Source organism: Tetrao urogallus (assembly GCF_951394365.1).
Source record: "Tetrao urogallus genome assembly, chromosome: 5".
Classification (NCBI taxonomy): Eukaryota; Metazoa; Chordata; class Aves; order Galliformes; family Phasianidae; genus Tetrao; species Tetrao urogallus.
The window spans coordinates 42,615,172-42,635,911 of record NC_136818.1 but is presented as its reverse complement, the minus strand read 5'-3'; the positions used below and the strand labels follow the sequence as shown (position 1 = coordinate 42,635,911).

At 33.8% G+C, this 20,740-nt stretch overlaps 1 protein-coding gene across 1 annotated transcript in view; it reads right to left on the bottom strand.

The window, feature by feature from the left end:
- Positions 1 to 20,740, bottom strand: part of KCNMA1 (potassium calcium-activated channel subfamily M alpha 1) — a gene marked incomplete at both ends in the record, with an annotated part of 433,608 nt that overhangs the window by 298,578 nt on the left and 114,290 nt on the right. Inside the window, one exon of the mRNA XM_079535276.1 lies at positions 11,286 to 11,450. Within this exon, the coding sequence (XP_079391402.1) occupies positions 11,286 to 11,450 (165 nt within the window). The remainder of the gene's footprint in view (positions 1 to 11,285; positions 11,451 to 20,740) is intronic.

Here is a 20,740-nt window from a genome sequence, read left to right as displayed (position 1 = left end):
AAGCGAATACATAATGAGTCTAATGGACTGAACGGCAAGGAAAAATTCAGATTGCTTATCTATCTGCACCTATCAGGACCAGAAAAGATAAAAAGCAGAAATGCAGAACTAAAGCACCAGGGAAAAGAGCCTGTACAATGGAATAATATGTTGATGCATGAATATGCCATCTTCAATTGGCAAATGTGGAAATAAAAGTAATTCATACTCAGGCATGGAAATATAATAAGTATCTATCTACAGAGAGAGAGACACACAAATTTACAAGAACAGGACAGAAATTTATATTACACAGACGCAAACACATAGGCCAGAAAAATATTTTGGCCCTGCAAACATACTCTAGCTGAGTAAAAAACTTTATACTTATGTTTCTAATCAACTCATCAAAACAGCTTTGCAGTGTTTAATGTGAGAGAAAACAAGGTCAATCTTAAAAGTAATCCAGAGGGAAATAATTTTCTAGTGTTTGCTAGAAAAGTATCTATAGAATTTTCAGACATATTTCTGTTAGTGCAACATGTCAACCATTTATGTTAACATGCTGATTTATGTTACTGTTTTGTAAAACAAGAATTTCCAATTCTTATGTACTTCAGAAGGAGTGAAGATTAGATTGTTGAGCAACTATGCTGCACTTCATGAAACAGAAATTTCACAAGGTACTATTTTCAAACAACCTTCAATTTAAAGACTGGACTTGCATCTCTCTTTTCAGTAATATTTAAAAATCCTTTAAAAAATTTTAAGACTTCATGACAGAGTGCAGCTTTGTCATATTCAAGCAAAAAAAAAATTTAGGCATAAACATCAATTTGCTCAGACCTTTACAGAGATAAGGAAAAAAGATTTAGTTTATGGAGGAAAAAAATGAAAAAGGAAAAAAAAGAAAAGAGCAAATAGCAAATTGATGCTATATTCAAGAAAGATCCTGCTGAATGCATTTTCTGTACCTGGGATGAGTCTCCATACCTAACCTGTACGTTTGAGAATCTAGAGAATATGACAATTCAGTTTTATTTGTTTGTATTGCTTCAAGTAAAATTATCTGATTTAATTAAACAAAACAAAAAAAAACAACAAAACAACCAAACAAACAGACAAACAAAAAAACCTGATTGTACCAGGTTCTGTTTACGTGTGCATGGTTGCTGAATTGTAGCATACAGCTAAATGGCAACATGCAGCACTGTCCAGCCATTCTAATGACAATTCAAAATATGCATACATCAGCTGCCCTTGTGGCTCTTTGTTAGTAAATTTTAATGAAAAAGAGAAGTCTGAAGTTGAATGCCTGCTCCCCTCCCTGACTATTCTTTTCCTTTCTCTCATGGAGTAAGGATTTAGCTGTAAAGTGAAGCTGACAAGCAAACTCAAATATATCTTTTCTTTAGCATATTTTTCATTTATAGACTCCAGCAATTACTTAAATTAATACAGTTTTGTTTTTGCACTATGCGTGAAATACTTGTCAGATAGAAAGCTTGAGTAGAAGATACTTTCCAAAGGGAAGCTGAAGAGATTCTTCCACTTCAAAATTCTCCAGATAACGTTTCACCTTAATGGCTCTGGTTTGGACAGATTTAAAATTTGAAAACAAGGCAGCCAAAGACAATGTGGTCAGACTTCATTTCCCCCTATTTCTTCTTCAGGAGGAGTAGGTTTAAAAAGAATTATAAAACTGAACAGCTCACAAAGATGTTGCAAACATTTTTCATTGACACTATCATGCAGACAGCATATTTCTTGTTACCAAGATACACGGCTATTCTTTTCACAAGGTATGTTTAGTATCTTCAGAATGCATGTTATGTTAATAAATATGATTGACTTTTCAGAAAGCTCATGACAGTATCACATTTTGTGTATCACAACAATCAGATGGCTAACTAAATCTACTCATCTCTACAGAGGAAATTCTTGCAAGATTTTAGCCTAAGAGGCATAAACTGTTTTCTTAACAGTACGTAGGAGTAGCATTCTTTTCAGTGAGAGGACTGTGGGCATCTGACAGCACTAGATGACACAGTTTGTATGCAGTGAAGAATAAGTGAATGGAAAACAAAATCAGGTTCCATATTGCGTTTGGATTCCTTAGGTGGCATCAGCATTCGCATCACTAATAATCACATCAGCATTAGCATCACTAATAATCACACCATGTTTTAAATCATAATGTTAAGCTCCACAAAGAGATAGAGAATCCAAATATGTTTCCTTTTCTACTCTATACTTACTCTGCTTCACTTAGTTTCAAAAACCCCATCCCATGATCACAGTCAGTGATTCTCTAACTACTGTCTTCCTCCCCCACTACAAGACATGGATTTACATTGCAGACTTTACCTTATCACCCCAGATAGCTAGGCTGAACAGAAGAAAACTTTGTAGAAAAAGAGATGCAATCTTCTCAAGACAGAAAGAAGCAGCAGGACTACATCAGTCTTCTGAGAAGTTCTTGCCTTTTTTGAGAAAATAATAACTCTCTCAATTTCTCCCACCTTCACTATTTAAACATTTTTCTCATCTTCATCCTGAGACAAAGGGAAATATCTACGGCTTGAAGATTCTCTGATATGGAAGAATGGAGCAGAACCAGCCAGAGCACAGATACGTGCTGCTCTATTAAACATAGTGAATTTTGCTCCAGACTTCTTGAAAATTCTGAGATTTTTCAGATTCTAGTTGAAGTACACATAACAGACAGTTAATATTCTCATATTTGTTGCTATGAATTCACCACTTTTGACGTGGTTTCTACCATTAGATTTTCTGCTCCCTTCACAGGCAGACAAGTTTTGTGTTTAATACTTCAGACTGAACCAACCTTTCCAAACCTTATAAATAAGGAGAACTATTAAAAAAAAAAAAAAATTGTCTTAGTAATACCTTAGACATGCACTCCACCTACTCAGTTTAACATTAAGTCAGCAAGATCTGTATTCCAGTATCCAGCACTTTAACTCATCCCATATGAGTGGTATACTATTCCTCCAACAGCAGGAGAGACACTAGACTTCACAGGAAAAGTGGGACTTCCAGCAGCTTTAGTGGTAAGTTGTCAAGTTGTCTTTCTGCAGCATTTGGAACTGCAACTAAACTTTAATTACACCAGAGAGGATTCTCCTGTGCCCAAGAAATGCACATTTAAGAAGTCTTGTAGAACTTCTGAAGTCGATTAGAATACATAGAAAACAATTCTTGGGAAGCTTGCAGATTCCAGTAACTATCAAACAACAGATACAAAGAACATACTGAATATGTAAGACATAAAAGGAGACTAACTTTGATATTCTGTAGTCTGTATGGGCATAAAATATTATTTTGTGCTAAACTCTGAAATGCAGATTATTTTAATATCACGAGTTAAGCAGTTAACCTCAGAACAACACACTGGTGGTAAAGCTGCACAAGAACTTAAGCGGAAACATATTCAAAATCATTCATTATTTCATCAGTGTTTTCTTTTTGATTACAATCACAATTTTAGTAAGTATGCTAAATGTAGGAAGAATATATTAAACAGTATTATTAACTGCATCATTACAGCAGCCCTTTGCACCAGAGATCACAGTGTCTCTTGAGAATTTTACAAATATGCTTCACTTGCAATATGTGTCCATGCCTTTTTGTCCAATACCCAACTATTTTAAATGTCCCACAGGTGGAAGCAAAATTTACTCTACACCAGTTTTATCAAGACAATGCAACATACTATTATAATGAAGAAAATCTGAATTTATGCACTTCCCTCTTAGCTGTCCTCAAAAAAGAATTAGCAAGGAATTTTCCTACCCTGTGTTTGACATTAATGTAATCATAAAGTATTACCAATATTTTTTAACAATAAAGACTTGCATAACAGAACATATCCTCTTCAGCAGTAGCTTACCTAAGTCAGTTTTAAGCCCTAAGCCATGCTCTAAGAGTGCAAATGCTAACCACGTTCTTGACTTTTTCTCAAAATAATTCCTATCAATATTTCTCTCCGAATAATATTAAATACTTGATACAACATGATTTGCAACTGTGTTTGCTATTCCTCATTGTAATGATAGAATCCCTCAGGTTCTTTAATTTAGGAGAAAAAAAGGCAGTAAATTTCAGAAGTGTCAGTAGATTTTACTTATTCCCACTGTGGGAAAAAGTCTTATGCTTGATAACAGCATTGTAACTGATGCTGTAAGGAAAGGCATCTATCTAGAAGGTACAGAATAATCTGCAGTACAGCACAAAGTTTCTGAAGTTATCTTTACAGTAGGTAACTCCCATAGAAGAAGTTATAAAGTAACAGGAACACTACAAATAGTCATTTTAAGATAGTTATTTCTGAATTGTATCTAATATATATACTTAAATTTCTACATTTTTCATTTTCTGAACTAGGAATTCAAATGAATGGTTTTAGGTCCAGTTCTCAGTAAACTTTAAGTCATTTTGTTATAAACAAAAAGCATATCCTATTCTTGATTTGATTCTAACATGTCCATTTACCTTCACCCAATCCACCTTCACATAGCACTACTTAAAATCAGTAAAAAGAGAAGAAAATACTATTTATGTTTATTTATCTATATATTCCACGGAAGACAGAAAAAGAGATCAAGAATGCCATAGATTAACACTGAAAGTAAGCAGAGAGAGGAAGGAATTAGCCACATTTCAACTCTTACCACAGTATCAGAGGTAATAACAAAGTAACTTATTTGTCCTAGACATTGTTCCATACTAGAAATTTGCATATTTTTGTTTTAAATAATTTAGTTTAACCACTACATTTGCAACCACTACACTTTTTCCAATTTCTCTCTCCTTTTTTTTTTTTTTTTTTTTTTTAATTATGAGAGTTTTTAACAAAGACAACATGGTAGTCATCTAAAGGAGTACTGACAACCATAAATGCTGTAGTTAATACTGCAATATTGAAAAGTCAAACTCTAAAGAAATGTGTATGCTAATAGAATTTTCACTCCCACAGGACTGTGGGCATAAGTACACCCATCAGTTTGAAGCAGAAACCCAACAAAACAATCCTAGGTATTATCAATAATAAATAAATATTCAGAAAACAAAAAAAAAGCATAAGTGGTAGTTAAGCAAACTGCAGTTACCAAGGAAACCAGCAAGACTTACTCAACACTTCCTACTCTATTCCATTATCATTCAGTATGATCTCAAATGGAGAAGCACTGTACCTCCTCCTTTGAAAACGTAGGAAATCACTATTATAGGAGATTAAACTAATCTAGAAGACATCTCTTGGATTTATGTGCCACTAAGAGCTAACACACATTAAAAATAACTAAACAAACAGATAAACTCACTTCTCAATAGTGAGATGCAAAATCCAAACTATCCCTAAAGAGCATAAGAGAAGTGGAATAAATTTGCAAATAATAGATCTGTGCAGCTGCACTAAAATACAGATAAGTACGTTCTCAGTAGCTTTGTATTCAGTCTTCATAAAAGCTTCCTAACCTCCTAAGTCTACATTCTTTAGGGGTTTGGGAATTTTTTCCTTGATTCATTGCTGTATATTTACACACACTGAAATTCATCTGCCACCTACTTGCTACCACGGGTATGAAAGTGCTACTGATTTCCACACATTAAGGTAATTATTACATCCTTTAGTTTTTACTTTACATAAAATGCAGTCATCTGTCTTAAGAGATAGCTGTATATATATTAACATATATTTATTTTTCTGGCATACTCAGAGACACATAGAAAGGGAAAGTAATGGTAAATGTAATTAGATCACTTATTATAACACGCCTGAAATGTTCAAGAGTCCTGAATCTCAGTTTTACACTACAAAATGGAAATAGATACAGTACCAAGCAGAAAAAAAGAATAATGTTCTCCCTCCTCAAATAGGATGACAGTAAGCCTTATAGAAAATGTGTAATGAACATTTTGAAAAATTTTAACTACATGCAAAGAAAAACTAATTTTGTTTCAGCTTTTGTAAATGATTTTATTAGTTTATCAAAGTGAGTCTTGATATGGATCTTGATTCAATAAACAAATGAAAAAAAACAGTAAGAACATGGGGCATCACATGACTCCAGCCTGTGCCAAAAATGCTTCCATACCTGTACTTTGTAAAAATAAAAAATAAAAAGTAAAAAACAAAAAGAGGGAAATGTGCCATTATTTTCTATATATTTTTGACTAATTATGCAAAGTTTGCACTAAACTTTCTTTAATTAGCTAAGAAAAATTGTCATGATTTAATCAGTAGATTGGAAAACAAATCCTGTTATCCAAGAATGTAAGTACATCATAAAAACATTACAGATGCCCAGCAAAATAAATAAATAAATAAATCTGTTAGTTCCAGAAAAAAAGTTCAGTTGCAGAGGACTCATGAATGACAGGATCCCATGCTGGAAAGAAAAAGACCAAAATTTACAAAAAAAAAAAACCTTGTTTGCCATGGAGAAAGTATGCTGAACTTCAAATTCTGTGATGTCACATACCAACTAATACTTCTCTTCCTGCTCTGCAAATCTAGTATAATAGCCGATACTGTCTTTGGAAACTGCCTTTGGAAACACAGAAAAACACCAAATAAATTCTATGCTGTTAAATTTGACTTTGGCTGCTAGGCAACTGTAACTTACTGCAAGAGGTAGTTGGCTTTTTTTTTATCTAATGTGAAAAAAAAATCAAATGTTCTTCAGAAAAAAAACAGTAGAAAGAGTGAAGCAGACTGTAAAAACATCCTAAAAAAGAACCAAACAGTACTTTGCATACTTAAACTTTCTTCCAGGAAAGTCTATTAGAATTACACTTGCTTTCCTCCCCCCCTCTCCCCCCCCCCCCCCAAAAAAAAAAAAAAAACAAACCACCAGCTCTCAAACCATTCTTCTGAATATAAACATTTAAGAAAAAGAAGGTATTTTTCACTCCATTGCTTCATGCATGCTTCCCCCCCCCCCCCCCCCCCCCCCCGACTAGGGTACTCTTATTTATCTTTTTTCTATAAAGATCCTCTTTATGACATATTTAAAGACAAAACATGCTTCTTGAAGGAAAAATAACTGATGTTTAATAATGCTTGCCTGAGCAAGAATGCTGTAAATTTACTTGTATTTCAGAAACATATTAAAACATGATAATTATAATGAAATTACAAAACCTGACTGGTTAAAATTTTCATAGTCACAGAAATACACCACTCTTCCACTGAATAAGCCCAGTCAGGAATCTAGATTTTTTTTTTTAATTTTTTTTTTTTTTTTAGTAAAAACGTAGTGCATTCTCTGTTAACCTGGTGGGCTTTGATTCAGACTTTTAATTATATTCTAAAGTTGTGACACTGATTTCTAAGAAAACCTGATGCTTAAACCTTACCAAATGAGACCCTTTGCCAAGCAAATCCCAGTTACAAATTTTATTACTAATCTCAAAACTTGGCTCTATCTTGCCAAAATATTAACAAGACTTGCACTTTTCATCCTATGAACACACAAGCACACAAGGCATCCAGGTCAGAAAATAAATAAATAAAATAAAATAAAATAAAAAATAAAATAAAATAAAAAATAAAATAAAATAAAAAATAAAATGACTCCTGGCCTTTAATGATAGATGAACAGAATTCAGCAACAACTATTAGGTCCAATCAATTTGTCTTATAGAAACTTCCTGTTTCATTTTGAATGCATGCTGGGAAACTTTTTAATTCAAGTCAAGAAAGCACCTTCACATGAAGTCTTCCTCTTCTTTAGGTAGTTAACGTAGTTATTAAGAATTAAGAACATTAAGAAAGCAACCTAGACAGTTTTCTAACAAAATAACTTCATTATTATACCATTGCCACTATTTGCCCATGCTTCACCCCTTATTTTTCCTCTGGAAGCTTTTATTCTCCTTTTTTCTAACAATGCAGCCAATTTAAGACCTCTTTATTACATAGCGATAAAAAAAGCAAAACTTCAAGCATTCCAGTTTAACACAAATTTGCCTGTTTCTGTTACTGAGTCCAGGCAGCATGCTAAACCACCACATGAAACTCAGCACTCGACATACATAAAGCTCCTTTCTCTACTATGCATTTACATGTCATGTGTTTAAATGCAAGAAAATAGCAATTTGCTCTTTCATTTATGTCTCACAATTAAACTAATGATTTTATTTCTTGTTTTAAATCAAAACCCTCAACTGTGCCCTAGATTAATCTGTAGTAACTTCAACAGTATACTTACAGCTTTCCCCTGTATAACATGCACTTCAAATTGCTTAATTAAGGAAGTCTTTTTCTTCTTACTTGAATGATTAAAAAAAAAAAAAAACTAATTTCAGGAAGCAAAAACACCTCCAATTTCCTGATTGTTCAGGTTAATTATGAATGTTTCTGATTCTTATTCGAGAAGCCTACCTCAGGAATTTTTATCTGATACTTGCATCATCTACCGCATTATACTGTAGTACTTCAAAGTAAATCAGAATCTCCTGACTTCTACTTTTATCTAATTTAGATTTATGCCATCACCTACAAACAGCACTACATGAGTTCAATTACAGTGTTCTTACACGATTTGCTTATGGAATTAAATGTGGACACGTTTTTTAAAACTTACAAAGGCTACTCCAAAAGCAATGCCTCCTGTTTTATTTTGTTGGCCCAAGACATCAGAGACAGATGTTGATGGTATGGCAGTAGAGGCTGAACCTTCCCACCAATATTCTGTTAAATATTATTGCTGTGAGACAGACGGCAGCAAAAGAGCAGTCTGACACAATGGTGTGTGACATGGAAGTCTGTTTTAAGCACTCCCACATAACTAGCAGTGAGAGACAATGGCTTTAAATTGCTCAAATATTGGAACAGGCTGCCAAGAAAGTAGTGAAATCACTCTTTGGAGTTGTTCAATAAATGTGTAGATGTGGCACTACACACATGGGAGATGGTTTAATGAGCACGGTGATGATGTGTTGACAGCTGGACTAGGTGATCTTAGTGATCTTTTCCAATCTTCACGATACTTCCAAAACCCACCCTTCAGATGAAGCCGAGTGCTGTAAATATTCCTTCACGTACAAAATGTTTTTGAAACATCAAACATAGAATTTAAGTTCCTAAAGCAGTAACGGATGTGTAAAGACTGACTTTAAAATCTCACAGTGTGAAAACGTTCTATAATTTCTTTGTCTATACATGTCTTATACAATTTTGATTCCATAGTACTGTGAAGCCACTAGCTCATTCTCCAGGGGAAAAAAATAATCCACGATTGATTCAGAAATATAATAGCCAGTAGGAACAGACTGTGTTAAGGTAGAATAAATTCATAAGTAATAGTCTTTTCAAACAATATTTGATAAATATATTAACTTAGCAATATGCTGTAACTACAAATAAAGAGAAAACTCTCTTTAGCACAAACATTCATTGAAGCAGTTAATCTTCAGCATATATAACTATAATGTAAATTTTAAGTGAACAGTTAATGTTCATTTTGAAAATGGTCTTCCAGAACTTAAATCCTATCAATTCACATCCTGAAACTGGTATATTAAAATAAATATCACTCAATTTCTCAACAAAAAAAAAAATTAACTAGTAGGTCCCTTAGTCTGCCACTTGTTTCTCAGCTGTTTAGCTGAATTGATAAGTGTACAGTAGCTGCTGTTACATGTGAGAAAAATTTAGATATACACCCTCCTTCAGAAGTAATCTGCTCAATGACTGCTCCGCTGACTGCAAATAAAACTGGAAATAAACATATTTAATAAACCTTTTAAAATTCAGTAGTAAATTGTAAGTATAAAATGTTAACCAAAAAGGAATAAGCACAATCAAATGGAATTGCACAAGTTCTCTCATCATCTTAAATAAAAATACAAAGTAATATGTGTTATATTTTATGTTTTGGCCTTAACAGTTGGTTTGTATTTGTGCTCACATATACTTCACTAAAAACAACAATGACTAGTTTCTGAATGCATAGCCAGTAGCAAAAGAATGGTTTTGCATGATCTAACCATAGTACTTAAACTGCAAAAAGAAGTTTGGCTCTACGATTTGTTATTTTTAATAATGAAGATGTCAGAAAAACATGCAAATGATCAATATGCTGCTTCTCGTAAGATGATCAATACATCAGTTTGATCCTGAACAGATATATAATGCTAAAAGTGGCACTTGAACACAATTTCAACCTATTGATAAAAGTCCTCATTTAACATAAGCAAATCAGCAGAATGCACTTTGTTAGAAAAAATAATGAAAATAATGTAATTGCACAACTAAATAAGACAATCGCCATTAAGCCACCGAAACTTTTCAGTGCAAAGGACTTGATTAGAATTAATTTATTTCCTGTCTTACACTTTCCTTCCCACCACTAAGTAAATACTTAATAGAAAAGATCTGACTCACAGTAAAATATCTCTTAAAAAAAGTAGCCACGGACACAAATTCTGTTTTCATTTTAACCCAACCTACTTAAAGAACCTCTGGAATTACACAAATTTTAAATGCGATTTAAAATACTTCAGCTATTTGTTAGTACATACTTGCTTTTTATCAACAACAAAAATTTACACAGGAGACATCTTACACTCCTGTGAATTCCACAGAAAACTCAATTAGGTATGATTTGACAAGGCTATAAAATGATTATATTAAAATAAAGTGAAAACCTGTTAGGCTTTTACCAGAACTTTAAATTACATGTCATCACTATTTGTGACTCTATTTGATACATAACTGTTTCATAATAAAAATATTTGTTAAGTTTGTAGAAGAAATCAGGAGAACATGAATTCACTTCTGTCTTTTAGAAGTACCATAAATTCCACTACATGTCTAGTTCAAATGTGTCTCAGGTTTACAGTTCTGATAACAATCTACATATATCTTTACACTTACTTTCCAAGTTGGTTTCCATTTTTGCTAACAGAATGGAAATTTTCTAATTTCCTAAAGAAAATTACCAGACAAAATAAGCCTATAGTTTTGTCATTTAATATGAATATGAATTTACTAAGCTTAGTCTTCAGAACTCAGAATCATGGTGTCAGAATACTGAAATAGGTTGAGGCAGGAGATCACCCTGAAGCTATGATAGAAAAGACCATTCCTTACTTGTTGTCTCTGCTTATCTTTGCAGTGGGAATTAGTCTGCTATTTTACTTCTAACAAAGAAAATTGGTCTTGACTCAGTGCTGCTGCAACAAATCAACCACAAGTCCTCCACTAATTCTGGCACACAGTGTTTTATAGCAAATGTTCTTTAAAATACAAGAATAGAAAATCACAGAAAACTTACAAGTACTCTGCCAGTTAGTGTCTGGGCAGATATCATGACTCCTGCCCAGTCTTTCACAGAGGTCATCCATCCCACTTCTGCTGCCACATTCTCCTCTTTTTCATCTGTTGGTTTGCAGGCCCCATCTGCCTGCGTATCTCCACCACCATTGATCTTCTGGGCCTCCTACAAAATAAGTGTTTGGGTTTGTTAATGTTTAACACTTTGACAATTGAAGTCAACCTAGAGTTATTGCTAGGAAATGCTATTAGCAAACCTAGGAACAAAATAGTCTGCTGGATTTCTGCTACGTGAAATTAAGCACCCCGTTAGCCATGTCTCCCCATAAGCAGTAAAGTGCTTGACTAACAGAAAATATTCTTCATTACATTAAACTCCAAATGCATATATTTGGCATCAAATATGCTCTGTGTTACTTCCTTACATGCAACATAATCACCAAGACTCTTGTATGCATTTACAGAGCTACCTGTAAAAGAATTTAAGACATACACTGAAAGACTGCTTGATCTATAGTTCAAAACAGTGTATACTAAGTGTGAACATGAAATACATACAATTTTAAATTATCATCATTACAATTAATTATCTGGGTAAGCCTTCACTAAGAAGCATTATGTAACAAGACAATAGTACACCACAGAGAATCTGCAGGGAGCTGCCATGCTATCATCGAACCAGCGTTTCAATGAAAGTGTGTAATACATCACACTGAGTGGCTCTCATAGAACAGATAGCTAGAAATTAAAAAGGAGCCTCAGCTGCACTAAGCTGACTGATGAGTCACACGCATTGGAATTCAGATCAGTCTCTCACAAATGCTGCAGCAAAGATTTAACTGCCTACTATGTGCTACAGTCATGGATGCTGCACAAAAATCAAGGGAAATGACAGCAAAAGCCAGTTTAGATTGTACAGCATTTAAAACACATCATATGCAAATACCAGACTGTCGTGAGCATGCTTATGGTGACAGCATAATACTAATGACTTCCAAAATACTAGACAAGTTACATTAAACAAGCCAGCAAAATTGAGTGCTAATGTAATATTGAGCACTTGAACTGCACATGGATATACATTAGTGCTTCAAGAACTCAGCACAGACAAACATATTGAAAGATCTTGCTTATAGATCATTCTGTAGACAACTAAGAAGCAAAAATGTTGTCATCAACCCTGCTGGGGACTCCTGTTATAAAAGCAAAGATGTTTGACATTGGTTGAGTGATTGTTACTGTAGTAGGAATACTATGATTACTGAGGTCATAATTTGCAGCTGTGAGACGACCTTGAGGATACAGGTGGTCAAAAGCATAGTGGCATTTCTTGAAAACAGTACTGAACTAATAAAGCAGTTACACTGAATCTGTCAAAAGGCAGTCGAGCAGCGCTAAACACGTAATATGGGGGCCAATCATTCTTTTTGTAGAATCTCAGTTTTGCATCACAATTATCTAGTCAGATTCTTGCCTGGTACTCTCCTACTCGAAATACTCTGTCTTCTTATGAGCAATGAGCATGATACAGTCATATTGTTTATAAGTTACTCACAGTTACAAGAGTAATTTAGTGCTTTCTAAGCAATTAACCAGATAAAAGATAAAAGCTATTATGTATTTGCAAAGCTGGACCTCATTCTTTGATAAATACGGATACAATTAATGAAATGTGTTGCACTCAGCACTGAAGAAAACATACCGCAGCTTTACTCAGTTATGAAGTACAACCTACAGAATTGTGCCAATTCCTTAGACAGAATACTAGAAAAATAAAATAAAAGTAGAAAATTCATATTTAGTCAATAGCCAAGGCCCTGGCCCCTCCTCCAAGGCCTCCCCACCCTACCCATGGCATCACAGATGAGGGGCTTCAGCTCTCCACAGCCCTACCAAGCCACCGGGCGCCATCAAGCAGGGCCCATTAACCTGGCCATCCCATAACTGTCCTCCATCATTGGAGTTGATCCCAACCCTCACTATCCTGGCCCAAGAGCAGCGCCTGGACACCAGGGGCTGCTCTCTGCTGTCTTGACTGGGGCAGCTCTGGCTGCCAGTCCAAGTCTGCAGCAGTCTGTCTGCCAGGGATTTGTTAAAAATTACATGTGCTCCACATTACTTAGTTCTCTCTTCCCACCAGTTTATCTGCCTTTTGTGAGTGTTAAAGCTTGTATTTTAGACTGTAAATTTTTCACATCCGATTTTACTTCACAATCCTCTTCTGCGAAGCATGTGGGCCCCAACCTGGCTACACACTTGCATTCACTGAACAAGCTCATAATGGGTATTAATGCAGTTTTCATAATAGGAGACGTAATTAGCTTTTCTTTTTGTATAAGAAACTGAGACAGTAGTTTGGTGCCTAAATCAGTCACCCGTTAAGGCACAGGCAGAATAAGGATGAAACTACAGATTTTGTTGGTTTATTTTTCTCCTAATATTCTTATTTGAAATCACAGGCACCTTGCTGAAAAATAACCCTAATTAAGGATTTTGCTCTAGAAAGTCACATAACCACAGGAAATTAAATAAAAATGTCTGAATAGAAAAATCCATTCTATTGCAGTGAACTTTAAAATATTAAGGTTGGAAGATATTATTGCTTACATGTTTCTTACCCACAACCTTCCTGTCAATGTATCAAATAATTTACAAGACATAACAATTAATAAGAACATAAAAATAATATTTCCTAACACTATAAAACTAAATAAGTTACTTTGTTAAAGGAGAAAGGTAACATTTTTCAATACGTTCTTATTCTCTAGAGCTCTTTGCAGTTGCATTGACTTTTAGTAGCCAATTGAACATAGCAATAAGATGTGAAAATTCTATTCAAAATATGATTATCCAAAGACACTGAAATCTGTAGCACTGGGGCAGCTCTATTTATGCACTTATACTACTTATTTTGCCTCCTTTAAAATCTCCTCTACCCATTGTTTCTTAACATACTCAAACAATCTTTCACTGCGAAGTATTCCTTGAAGAAGAGTCTCATGATCAATTACATATCAAGCCTGCCATTACTGTAGCTATGACTAATATTCAAGCAAATTACTGTCATGTAATAATCATATTATTAGGAATGTTTTCATATTTTTCATCTCCATGGCTTACTTAAATGCCAATTAAATATTAAGGAAGGTTTATTCCCAAATCATTACCCAATTTGGCAGAGATCACTAAGGGAGATTTGAAGGCCGTTTTCGTTTACAGTGTGTATAAATCAGTCCTGCTATAAACTGCACAGTTCTGCCCTACTGCCATTTCTTCACCTCAAAGCATTAACTAACCAACACTGCCAACCTGAAAAAAGGTTGCTTAACAATAACCTGACAGTGATGGTAATTGTTTAATTATTTACAGGATCAGTAGCTACAAGTAAGACAATACTATCTTTATGCAGTCTGCTTACCTGTTGTTTCACAAAGAGCTCATTATTTTAATTACTAGATGATAGGAACATTCAGGTAGATAAAGTGAGAAGTATTTTATCATTTATCTTTTCTGAATTTAGTGACAAAATAGATCAGAATACATGATAAGGAGGGGAAGGGAATACAGGAAGAAGGACTCACAGCTTTAGCAGTGGTTTGCCACAGTCTTGGATCAGAAACTTTAATGTTTTGTCTTACATTTTCAACAGTATTTGTTTAGATTGCATAAGCAATGGGATGCCTAAACATAGTCATCCTACGAAAACAGACTTTAAAAAGAGAAAGACACTCATGAAAGTATTTTATTTCTAAAAACATTGTCCTGCCTGCTTCTCTATCTCTCTCTAGGATGTCTGAACAAAACCAGAAATACACAGACACTCAACTCAACTTAGAGCTACATAAAATAAAATCAGAAAAATATTATGAACGTTCTCAGTTGATGCTCAAGTTATCTCATTTCTCAGAAACCTTAAAGAAGGAGGGCAGTATGGTAAGAACTCTCTGAGCTTGGTAAGCTCTCTGAAGTGTTGGTATAGATAAAAATGTGATCATTTTTTAAAATATGCTAGAAAACATATGCTAGAAAACATAGGAGACAGGGAAGTAATGTGAGTAAAAATAAGTGAGTTAAAATGTGATGAAACAAAATCTTGATTACTTAAAATTTAACTAGTATGACTATAGTATAAAACTCATGAAGTATCACTGTAATGGGAGTACTGAGTCATGCCCGCATCACGCACGTTGAAGCAGTATGGTCAATTAAGCAGATACTTAAAAGCAATCTATTTAAGGCCATGTAATTATTATCTTGCCATGTTGATAGCTTAAAACAGGGATCTAAAAAGCCCAAATATTATTCTACGTTCTCAGCAGCTGGATAACATACTGTACATGTCAAAACATGAGGTACCAACTGAATACTTTACCACAACAGATGTTCTCAATCCTTTACAGTTACCATCTGTAATTTTCATTCTAAGTAGTTAATAAATGCCAGTTCATTCAGTGTAAAATAAATAAAGACAGAAAGAAGCAGTTCATCTGTTCTACTGCAGTTTATCCAAGAAAGGAATGCGACAGAATATTAACAAAAAAAAAAAAAAAGCAGGTAAGAAGGTGAGAAATAAATAGCAAATAGCTGTTGGGAAATGTACCAATTTCTCCAGAAACAGTGAGTCTTGTAGGAATGAGAAAGCAAAGGCTAAAGAAATGGAATATCATGTAAGAGGTATTCTCTATAAAATGGCCTATCCACAGTACTTCTCAGAATGTAAGGTTTATAGTCAATATTAGGTTGCATTGACATCAGCTATCATACTGTAGCTACGGCTTGGCTAGTATAAAAGGATTAATAATTGATACACAGAAAAACATTATTCCTTTCACTGAATAAAAGGAAACACAATCATCTGTGGAAGACATGACTGATGAGATTGCCAAGCATTTTTAACTCATAAAATATTCACTGGCTGTGTAACTTGGGTTTTGCAAATTTGGCAGGATAAGAAAAATTAATTCCTAAATAGATTTCAAAACTTTTCTGACTACTATGTTTTCTTCATTCTTTCAAAACTTCCTTTCCAATCCTTAGTTACAACCAGATCCTCACTTTCTTTGCTGACCAAAAACTCCCTTACTGTGAAAGCTCTAGGATGCAGGGCCAAATGTTTTCTTTTTCCAGTGACAAGCTTCCTTGTTGCATTAGCACATACTTTCAATAATCCTAACATATTTTTTCCTTGTCCTTCATATTTCCAATGCATTATTTGTTTAAAATCTTCTTTTCATTGTTTTGACTGGCAAAAATTGCTGTGGTAGAGGAATTAATGCTAAAACCTTGACCTGAGAGGCAAAGGAAACTACTTGAATAAGATGCAGCATTCCAGCCATGATCCACAAACAGCATAACAATATGTCAAATTATGTGTTCCTGAGTATAGTTCTCACTTCATAATAAAATACAGCAGAGCCCTACATTATCTGAAATTTAAAGAAAGTACAAAAATTCTGAGTTAAACATTATATGACCCTCTAACAACAGTTCTTTTAAAAAATAAAAATTAATGAAAGAGACTGAAAAAAGGAGAGCACAATTTTTACAACTGAAAATCTCAGATACAAACAAAGTCATTTCAAAGTTGTATGCATTTAAATGGACAAACGGAGTGGTTTTTAAGAACTTATGATGCTTAGTACAAATTAGCAAAGTTTTATGGCCATAGTTATACAAACATTGACTACAAGTTCAGAAGTTTCTTTGATCAGTTTTCTTTCTATTTACTCATAAAAACAAATCTACTAGCTTCCCTTTTTTACTTCTGGTTGTATAATCAGACCATGCTTATAGAAATAAACAATAAATTTGCTACAAGTCTACATAGCAATTTACTGTCTGCAATAAACAAACAAACCAGACAGGTCAGTGATGTAGAAGTATTCACTGGAAGTACTTAACAAGTTTTCAAAATAGCATCCGCCTTGTACCCACAAATTTATTTTCCTTTTCTGTAATCAACAGGCTATTCCTTACTAATTTCTTGTAAGAAGACTTCAGTATTATCACATTAAAATCTTCCCTAAAGCCCCTGTTCAATTATAAAGTAGCAAGGAAAAGGGCAAAACAAGCATATCATTTTATTAATGGGGACAAAGTTTAAATCAAAGAGGACATATCATTATCATAGAAATAGGTGCATTAAGCAGATCAGATGCTTACTTTGTAAGACAGGATTTGTTTTTAAACAATCTGTTTCGTGATTCAAGAAATATATGGCTACTAATTTTTCAGAAAGTGTATTTTATAAAGAACTTCAGAGTAGCCAGGCCAGATTAGCAGCATTTAGTATGACAGATACTAAATTTGTAAAAATATATGAAGCAATGTCAGAAGCGGTTGAGTTATCAAAATTGTAAAATGACATTGGCTGCTTGATGGAAAAACATAAAGTAAGGAAAAAAGGTGCGTATATCTTCTTTTACATCCTCCCATTTTGTTTTCTCCCTAACACAAGTGAAATAAAAAAAAACATAACTGCAAATACAGGATATTATCATTAAATGAACACTATCAAATTATTCACAACCCATTGACTCTTTAATGCAAGAGTAACTTCCTTCTGCCACAGATGCTAGAATATTTTATGTACCAATAATTAATCAATAATTTCTTACAAGCAATAGAAAAAAAATCACTTATTGTCTTCACACGTAACTAATTTGTGTGACACTACATTCACTGCAAAACAAAAGTTTGGAAGCACTTCCTGAACACAAGAAAAAAAAAGACTTAATCAAGAAAAAAATGACCTAAATCTTTTATCTTGATTATAGGAGATATTTTAGCTTATTTCATATAATTTTGTCATTGCTGTTAATATTAACATGAAACTCCAAAAAAAAAAAAAAAATTGCTTCTATCACTCCCTCGTATTCCTTTTCATCAAAACTACTGTTAAAGGAAGAGTAAATGGAAAAAAAGGAATTATTTGATTTTGCCTAATTTTAAGACAAATTACCAGTAAATCTTCTCTATATCATTCAAATTATGAAAGAACATAAATAGAAATAATAAAACTGCTGAAAAGCCCCTCTTCTACCAGGAATGTTCATAATTAGAACAGATCATTTAAAAACTCCAGTGGTAGAAGTTTTATTTTATTAACAGACACGTAAATTCAGCATATAAAATATTCTGTCAAACCGCTTTGCAAGTAAAATTAAATTTCTCAATATCTTTCCAGTAGCATGCTTAGCTGCAGAAGAGAAAGCTTTTATCTATTAGCAAGCAGTATGCTTTCTTTCATGATACTGATTTTGCAATACTTTCTTCTTTGAGGAACAAAAAATATAAGATAGAATGAGATGACAGACTGGATTGTAGATGGTAATTCTTTCTACGTTGCCTTTTCTCTTTCCAAAATCAAAGTGAGAAACAGTACAGTTAATGGTATGTTCCAATAGAGTAATTTTCAAAGAGCTCAGCTGCTGTGTATTACAGAAGATGAGAATACTAGAGCACCTAGAACTAGCAACTCTCTAGCACCCCTTTCTGATACCCAAAAATCACAGACTCGATGGGTCAAAGAAAGGCATTGCACAGCTTTAGGAACGGTTGCTAACCACAAGGCACTGGGACTACTCCAAAGCTGATATCTTGGCCCTGGCATGACAGATTCAACTCCTCATTTTCATGAACTAGAGAACTCCCTAGAAAAATTGTTCACAGAAATCTTAGTCACTCATTTCATTCAAATCAAATGTTTTCATGTGGGAGGAAAGGACATGAACACTCACTGCTTCTATTATAAAAATAGGGCGTATCATTTTGGAGTACAAGCAGTCTTTCTTGAGTCAAATAAACTTTATTTGTATTTATATTTTTATAGAGAGACTTAAGATTTTTCAAGAGGTTTTAAAGCTAGTAGGATAAAAAAAACAGAAGGAAGGAGATAGTGGGACAAAAATAACTTTGAGACTCACAAACATAACTACTAGGTATTACCATTAAACACGTAGATCAATGTCGACTTGAAGAATACAAATGCACATATCATTACCTTGCAAACTGGCCAAAACAGTCACCTCTAAGAACTTTTTTGATTCAGAAGTAGTTATACAATATTTATGTTTATTGCATTAAAACTACAAAGGAGGTTAAAACGAATTAAAAGCAGCTCCATAGGATACAAAACCATATCTAAGCCTTTGCTGACTTACGAAATTAAGTTCCAGCATATAAATATTTGAAGAGCGAAAGTCAGCCAATAAGTAATTAAAAATATTTAATATCACACAGCACTTCTCACCTCAAAGATTACAGAGTATAATGTAGCGTTCAAGCTGGAAGAACTTCATGGGAGTTAGAGTGAGACAGAGCACATAAACAAATAGGCAGGAAACTGGAGGAAAGGTACAGAGCTGTAATTTTCAAAAACATTAAAAATGCAGATTTAGCTGTAAAGCAGCAATTTAAATCATTATTTTGAAATCAGTAAGCATTTTACCCTAAGGACATCTCAGACTAAGAAATGTACAAGTGCCATTACTTAATCAAGTTGTTATGACCTTGTTTGTTAAAAACTGCTAAAGAAAAAACTATTTGTGTGCAACCTTAAACTCACAACTCCATTACACAGAAAATTAAATGGACAAAATTTTTAAACCGACAAGAACAAAAATTTACTCTTACTAACAAATTTCTTCTAGGTAAAACAGTGAAATTCATTTCACTTTCCAGACAATAAATATCAGCATCAAAATTATCCAGAATAGTATCTTGTAGACTACATATACAGCAACCAGTATATTTATGATGCAAATAAACAAACAGCTTCTGAAAATTCATAGATACTGACTCAAATCTAAGGTATAGTTCAGGGAAAAGCTAAATTTTTGTTTGACTTGCATACTCTAGCTCCATAAATTTTAATTCAAACCCTATAGAATGAGAACAAGCCCAGTGAATTCTCTATGGCTTTCTTAACCTTACCTTGAAAGCTGCATTATAGGAAAAATGAAATCTATCTACCAGAAGCAAAGCAATACCAAGGACTGAATGAAAAAAGGGACAACCAGCTGGAGATAGAACCCAGCACTGCACGTTAAATATCTGCTTCCACAAGGGCATGGTATGGTCCCAACCTAATCTGTCATTTAACAGTTCTTGATTAGGTTTTTGGGCTGCTGTTTTTGAGGGAGATTAGATATAGAGAGTGACAGGGAGCAGACCGGATTGCAGCATCAAATAATAATAATTGCAGCAGCATAGGACAGGAGTAACAGCAATCACTGCACTAGCTGCCACAAAAATGTCTCATATGTCCACTTATTACTAATCTAATTAATCTAATATTTTAATACTAAAAACAAAGTAAAGTGCAACACAAGTGTCAAAATTAATTGACTTATTATTGTTCTGTAGTGGCAGATTAAAGTTTCATATGTAGTAAGGTTTTCACCTTTGGACATGCACTGGAGAACTGGTTAAACTCTAAACGTAAGATGATTGCAG